The sequence below is a fragment of the Anneissia japonica genome, unplaced genomic scaffold (genome assembly GCF_011630105.1).
Source record: "Anneissia japonica isolate Jap-2015-1 unplaced genomic scaffold, ASM1163010v1 scaffold1005_len2656397_cov198, whole genome shotgun sequence".
NCBI classification, from domain to species: Eukaryota; Metazoa; Echinodermata; class Crinoidea; order Comatulida; family Comatulidae; genus Anneissia; species Anneissia japonica.
Window position 1 is genome coordinate 990,637 of NW_022683792.1, and position 7,394 is coordinate 998,030.

Genomic DNA, 7,394 nt, shown 5'->3' on the forward strand with positions numbered 1-7,394 from the left:
TATGCATAATGTTGTTACGTACTGTGCTGTATTTTAGGCTAACTATAGCTTTTGTGGATTTTCATCTATAGTATCTTTGCATTACTGTCTAGCATTGTGGTTTCGTTTGAATTTCCAACGTACCATACTCAGAACCATCTAAGACTCTGAACCTTTGTCCGACCCCGGGAAAATTTTAATTCCTAGATGACCGGAAATGAGCTTTCCCGACTTTTGAGCTAGGTGTCTTTTAAATTACTTTTAAGTTCTTCAAAATTCAAGGTTTTCCCCCTCCTGAAAACGGTCAGGTAAACTTTCTCATTCTTATTACAATAAATAGGCCTGTTATGTGTGTATAGGCCTACATACATAAACAGCTTGAGTGGTTGCATACGTATGCTTTTTTCCATGAATTGATAAACCCCAAAGAGAAAGGGGGGTCCATGGGTTCTCCCACAAGAAAATTTTGATTCCTAGATGGCAGTGAGCTTTCCCGAACTCTGAAGTGTCTTTTAATTACTTTAATTTTATGTTCTTCAAAAAAATCAGCTCACGGGTCCTGAATAGGTAGGTCTAGAATTCTTTTTATTTTGCCCAAGGGAGGCGGGTCAGGACCCCTGACCCCACCCCCAGATCCGCCAATGTGAATTGCGAGAAAATGTAACTCGGTCGGGAACGGGATAAACGCTCTCTTTCCGCTCCCTCCCCTCCTTCTTCCCTCTTTCTTTCCTCTTTAGGCGGGCACGTAACACAGTACAGACTCATATTATCCATTCCAAACACATTAATAATATTATTTTAATTTTTGTTTACATTTTAGTATGCCTAAGTTATATACCTATACTGTAAACATTTTACGGTGACAGAAAAATCTAATAATGAATTAAAAACCAATGGTTTTTGGCGGATCATTCTGTTGTACTGTCTTGGTAAATAATCTCAGTGTTAAAGATACAGGGAAAATCAGTAAAATCATACGAGATATACCGTAGTTTATACTAAAGTCGGATAGTGTTAGTTTTGTTAGCGGCATCTTAGTTTCGTCAAGGGTGAGTTCGTCGATGGGGTGACTTTATAGAAGCGACTTTTGAGGGGGAGATTTTGTACATTCATGGGCGAGTTCAGAGTTGAGGGGAAGACTTCATAACAGTTGTAAGGCCGACTCGCTTGACTGGTTCCCAATCAAAACAAGGAAGAATACCTCATTTTTAGTCTAAACCAGAGGTTTGAGAATTGTAAGAAATTGTGTAAAAGAGGGGTCCATTTTTCGGTTGGTAGAACATGTATTATTGAATATAAACGAGGGGGTAGCTGGCTTGAAAAAGTTATAGTGATTTGTTTGCTTAAGCTGCCCCGACCATCTTTTGGTAAAATAAATAAACTGAAACTAAAACTTCGCACATCCGAAGAAAAGTGCACTTAAAACATAAATGCAAGCCCAACTCAATCCCATCCCCATCGACAACATTGTTCAGGAAGTTCGATGATTATGAAACTTCCGAAAAATAGTTTAAATGCTACTTTCTTAAATTCGATATTTCATGGCTTGGAAGTTAAGTATCAATCATTTAAAGCTTAAAAAGTTAAAATACAAAATAATAAATAACATTTGCACGTCAAAATCCGTTTGAACCAATTATATTTCACATGGTATTAACTCAATATCGCAAAACAATGTATTCCCATAATATTTCAACTTTTTATTTTCCCTATGATTTTGTACTAACTATTATAGGCCTGTTGATATCTGTTCATTGATCCAATCGATGTAGTTGCTGACTCTGGTGTAGACACCTGGCTTGCGACTATCAGCGCAACCATAACCCCAGCTTACCACGCCAGTAAGCTCATATTCACCGCTACTATTTTTGCACACAAAAGGTCCACCACTGTCACCCTAGTGAAGAAAATGCAAGAATCATTTCTAAAGGTATTGCAGGTTTGTCATCAGGCCAAAAAAAAAAATATTGTTTTAGCCACGCCCGACCGACCCAAAATCTACGAAATTGAGGTTCCGCTTTTTATTATTTATTTTTATTGACTACAACGAAAAATATTTTGTTGATGGGCTTGGCTGGAATAGACCTACTGTATCTTGCTGGACAGTAGGCGATGCGACAGTGTTATGTGATTGTTTTGCTTTTCAATATAGATTTTTAAATGGTCTTTGTTGTATTTTTGTGTATTTTCTACATTAGAACTTTACTGGTAAAAAAAAAAGTAGTTCCTACCGACTCCGATGTTTTGGATTTTCCCAAAACGTGGCCAACACAAGAATTTTCTTTTTGTTGGCCTCATTATTATCATCTTAATTATCAATATTATAATCATTATATCATAATAATGTCCTAAATGGTCAGCCGGTGCCATAGTGCTTAATAATAATAAATGATGTAATTTGATTAAATATTATTCAATTTAAATGCAACAGTGGTTTGTCTGCTAGTTACAAAATGAACTGAAACAACAATTACTGTAAAACCTTGCGGATGACAAATTGCACGAAGGAAGTAATCTATCACAATACTTTATTAATACTGTGTTTTGTTTAGTTACGCTCATCTTCATTGCATGCGAAGCATGTTGTAAGGTTATCTATAGACATCAATATAATTATTAATATTTAATAATATTATTATGTATAATAATAATAACAATAATAATAATAACAATAATAATAATCCAATCATAATAATAACAATATATTCATAATTATGTTCTAATAATGTCATGAGCATAACAATTATAATAATGTCTAATATTCTAATAATTTTAATATTGTTTAATAAAGTCATAATAATGTTGATACTCACCTGGCATGAATCCTTACCACCTTCTGCGAACCCAGCACAAAACATGTTGTCAGTGATTTCGCCACCATACCACAGTGGTTGATTGCAGGTGGTAGTATCAATGATTGGCACAACAACTTGCTGCAATGTGGATGGTTCAATTGTACCTGTAAAAAGCATAACAACGTCATTACATCACTACATCACTAAAAAGGCTTTCCTAAATTAATTAATTTTGCTGAGGTTTCTCCACGTTCCATTTATTGAAAACAATTCTAGGCAGAGGGATACGTGGTAATCATGTTGTTTAAAATAATAATCGATAGTAACAATGCAGAAAAATATTCAAACATCCTGATAATATTAATCATTTTGTTTACAATATTGACAATCCGGTTTACAGTCTTCATTTTCTACACTTCCGAAATACCGTTCTAGATAATCTGGTTTCATTTAAGAAGCCTGGATTAAAGTTAGTACGCTTGCGATAATACAACAATGAACATTAGATTTATAAACAAATATTATAATTAAACATACTTTCGGTGTCACCCCAGCCAGTAACAACACAGTTGGTGCCTGCGGGGAAATTTTCCCCAGAAAGACATACAGGGCTGATGTATTCGTTGACTGTAACTTGTTTGTCAAGCTGCATTAGGGCAATATCATTGTCCAATGTTCTGCTTGAAAAATCTCGATGTGTGATGACCTGAGTTACACCGAATTGTTGTTGTGAACTATCGGCAGAATCTCTCTGGTGTGCACCAAGGACGACAATATAGCTGCTAGGTTTTGAATTCTTGCTAAAATTGAGAAAACAAATATTCACAAGAGTGGAAAGAGTTGTCTTCACTAGGCATCCTTACCCGACCACATATGCAACTGTCTCTTATACACATCTAGATGTGTATAAGAGACAGGTTATATACCTATACTGTAAACATTTTACGGTGACAGAAAAATCTAATAATGAATTAAAAACCAATGGTTTTTGGCGGATCATTCTGTTGTACTGTCTTGGTAAATAGTCTCAGTGTTAAAGATACAGGGAAAATCAGTAGAATCATACGAGATATACCGTAGTTTATACTAAAGTCGTATAGTGTTAGTTTTGTTAGCGGCATCTTAGTTTCGTCAAGGGTGAGTTCGTCGATGGGGTGACTTTATAGAAGCGACTTTTGAGGGGGAGATTTTGTACATTCATGGGCGAGTTCCTGACCGTTTTCAAGAGGGGAAAACATTGAATTTTGAAGAACTTAAAAGTAATTAAGACACCTCAGAAGTCGGAAAAGCTCATTTCCTGCCATCTAGGAATCAAAATTTTCCCGGGGGAGAACCCCACCACCCCACCTTTTTTGGGCTTATCGATTCATTGAAAAAGAATACGTATGCAACTACTAAATTTTTTTTATGTATGTATACACACATAACAGGCCTATTTACTGTAATAAGAATGAGAAAATTTACCTGACAGTTTTCAAGAGGGGGAAAACCTTGAATTTTGAAGAACAAAGTCATTAGACACCTAGCTCAAAAGTCGAGAAAGGTAATTTCCTGCCATCGAGAAATCAAAATTTTCCCGGGGGAGGACCCCCGGATCCCTTTCGTTTTTGGGGAAAAATGTTGACCCCCCCACCCCCTAGATTTGATTCCTGATCTGCATGATTCATATTTCCATTCATCTATAAGCTGTCTCTTATACACATAAAACGTTCCGCCGGCCCTGTTGTATTTTAAATAAATGGAAATTGAGCCATAGCTATTTGAAAGAAACAACATTGCATTTTAAAGAATCGATTGAACCTTAACTGTAAAGATGGAGGAAGGGCATGAATAAAGATGAATAACGTAGGCCTAATTATGAACATCAGAATGACAAAGTTAATTAACATGTAAAAGTTGCTTGAGAGAGGGCGTGTCCCATTGTATATGCAAAGCCTCTTTGATTTTTTTTTTGGCTGGCTGAGTTTTTGCGATGCATTGTGTGGATGATTCTCGGAGGAAGAATTAAAAGAAGAAGAAGAATTACTTCTCATGTGGTTAAGGTGTGCTGTTCGAGACGTCGGGAGGTTCTTATCTATTCATCGGGTCTTTGGGTTGTCTACGTTTATGTATCGTGATTTGACCTAAAAAAAAAGCATACTCAATTTTAATTAAGATCACTAAGATCAATAAACATAGGCCTATTACAATAACTAAAATAAGCCAATTAAAATCAATAAATATTTATGGACAAAAACGTCTGTTATCATAATTATGTGTCAATCGGCAGACTTTGGATTTAAAATGGGCCTTGGTTGTAAAATATATCTGAATTTGTTGGGGTAAGAGCTCATATCCATACGCCGCTGGCCGTTGACTATATAATATCACCATGCGGAACAAAATAAAGATAAATATGTTGAAGCTCATTTAAGATTTCACGGAAGGGATTTCTTCGATTTTAGGACATCTGAAGTCTATTGAATCTGTGTATTATGCCTAATATAGGGCCTAATTATAATGTGATAGTGTCCCGTTAATTCATAAAATATATCTAGGTCTAACTGTGTAATTACCTTGAGAAATTGTTTACTTTTTAAACTTTTATTTCATTAAATTATGAATAAAATTCATAAGATACAAAATGGACATTTTTTTGTTTGAATAAATACATTGTCAAGTACAAGGAATTAAAATAAGTAAAACACGAAATCCAGGGCGGATCCAGCGGGATCAATGTCACCGAAAAATTAAAAAAAAGATGGAGAAAGAAAATGAAAAGAGTTAAGGGGAGGATTGAGGGAAAAAGGAAGTGTTCAGTGAGTTCAGTGGCGAACCCAGCAGTGGGCGAAAGGTGATCTCGATTATTTTACCACTCACTAATTTTGAAATTTAGATTGATTACGACGAACACAACGCTCTATTTCCCGACGTTTTTCAAACGATTTCATAAATCACTGGATGTAAGACAGAGAGCTAAAAGTGGGTTGTTTTAGCCATTATTACGGAATTTAGTACCCAACTTGAACAGCTGTCCATGCTCGCAGTGGCGTAATGCCAATGCGCCCTCGTGCGGAGGTCCACAGAGCCACCGAACTTAGGGCCCCTTCGGTTCCCCTCCCATAGGGTCCTCGCTTTATATCACCACATGGTGTGGAGCTGTTGTGGGTGTGGACTACTATTGCCTCCACCCCAAGACAATTCCTAGATCTGCCCCGGAAATATATATATAATACGTTAAAAAATTAAGTGTTAAAATAAGAATCATACTTAATTATTATCTTGCATTGTAGCGGAGTTTTTTTTAAATATTTTATTTACAATAAATACAAATAAGGTAAATGTAAATCTAATGATTGATAGTATAAGAGTTAAATATTACTAAAACTGAACATTTAGAAACGCATTATTACATCAAGTACTGAAAATTAACAAATAGGTCTAAGTTATAGAACGTTAAGAAAAATTAAGAAAGTGAAATGAGCTTTGGCGCTTTATACACACCCAATACAATGAGCGGCAGTTACAACCCATTGATGGTTAATGAGTGAGCCACCACAAAATTGATAGTCACCACCTCCAAATGTATACTTCTGCCTGAGATTAACCTGCCAAGGCCAGCTTCCAGGTCTTGCCTCCACTCCACCTACAATCTTCAGGTTTGTTGGTGGAATAGCTTGTTTGCCACATGCTAAAAATAAATAATATTTATTACGCTTAATAGGCCTAGGCCTAATGAGGATGATTGTGATAATTGGCCTAATCATTTAATATTGGGGTATATGTAGTTATCATTTAAATTAAATCCTTTTTTAGGAATAGGGACTAATTAGACACTGTTACTGTTTAAAAACCATTATACAAAGAATTAAGAAGGTCCGTGTGTTGAGAATAAAATAACAGGAATAGCAACGAAGAGACTCTTTAGAGAGGGAACAAGTGCTTGGATAATTGTAGGCGGTTATAAGAAAAATTGTTTGTTGATTTCAAAGGCCGGAGAGAAGGATATTGGAGAAAAATCATGATTCTACCTAATAAATCTGATAAGTATCAGTTTCGGTGACATCACCATTCATGATGCCGTCACCAAACCTGATTAGGGGATTCTGATCAGATGATTGATGACTGGTGCAGTTAGTATAGACGTGTATCAGCATTTTATTTGTCACCGAAACTGATCACTTAGGTAGAATCGGCAAATCCCATACGTATTATTTTAGAAAGTAGAAAATAAAGCTTACTCAATGCAACAAAAAGAAGAAAAATAATGCAACAGTGATGATGGTAAAGCAATAACAATAGGCCCTGTTATGACATCAAACAACTATACAATTATCTTGAAATAGGCCTACTATAGGCTATAACGAGAGATGTGGTGGAGAATTTAGAGGGTGATTGTTATGTTAGGTTAAATAAAATATGTATTTCTATATTGAATCAACCTCATAAGTTTAGAGAACTTGCCTGCATGAAAGCATGCATCTCAATAAATGATGGCATACCGTAAAACCTCGAATTGAAGCCAAGGAGGCTTAATCTCGGGATGAACCCATCTCTAATTGAAGCCCCCTCTTTAGTTTGCTAAATTAGCCTCGAAAAGATAGCATTTTTTTTTTGAGATGGTACGTACAGTACATACAC

At 35.8% G+C, this 7,394-nt stretch overlaps 1 protein-coding gene across 1 annotated transcript in view; it reads right to left on the minus strand.

Moving 5' to 3' along the window:
- Nucleotides 1-1,601: 1,601 nt before the first annotated feature.
- LOC117101799 (trypsin-like) overlaps nt 1,602-7,394 on the minus strand; it is a 6,511-nt gene continuing 718 nt past the window's right edge. Inside the window, exons 2-5 of the mRNA XM_033241877.1 lie at nt 6,258-6,444; nt 3,312-3,574; nt 2,793-2,938; nt 1,602-1,876 (exon numbers count right to left, since the gene is read on the minus strand). Coding sequence (XP_033097768.1) covers nt 1,709-1,876; nt 2,793-2,938; nt 3,312-3,574; nt 6,258-6,444 — 764 coding nt within the window. The 3' untranslated portion in view covers nt 1,602-1,708. The remainder of the gene's footprint in view (nt 1,877-2,792; nt 2,939-3,311; nt 3,575-6,257; nt 6,445-7,394) is intronic.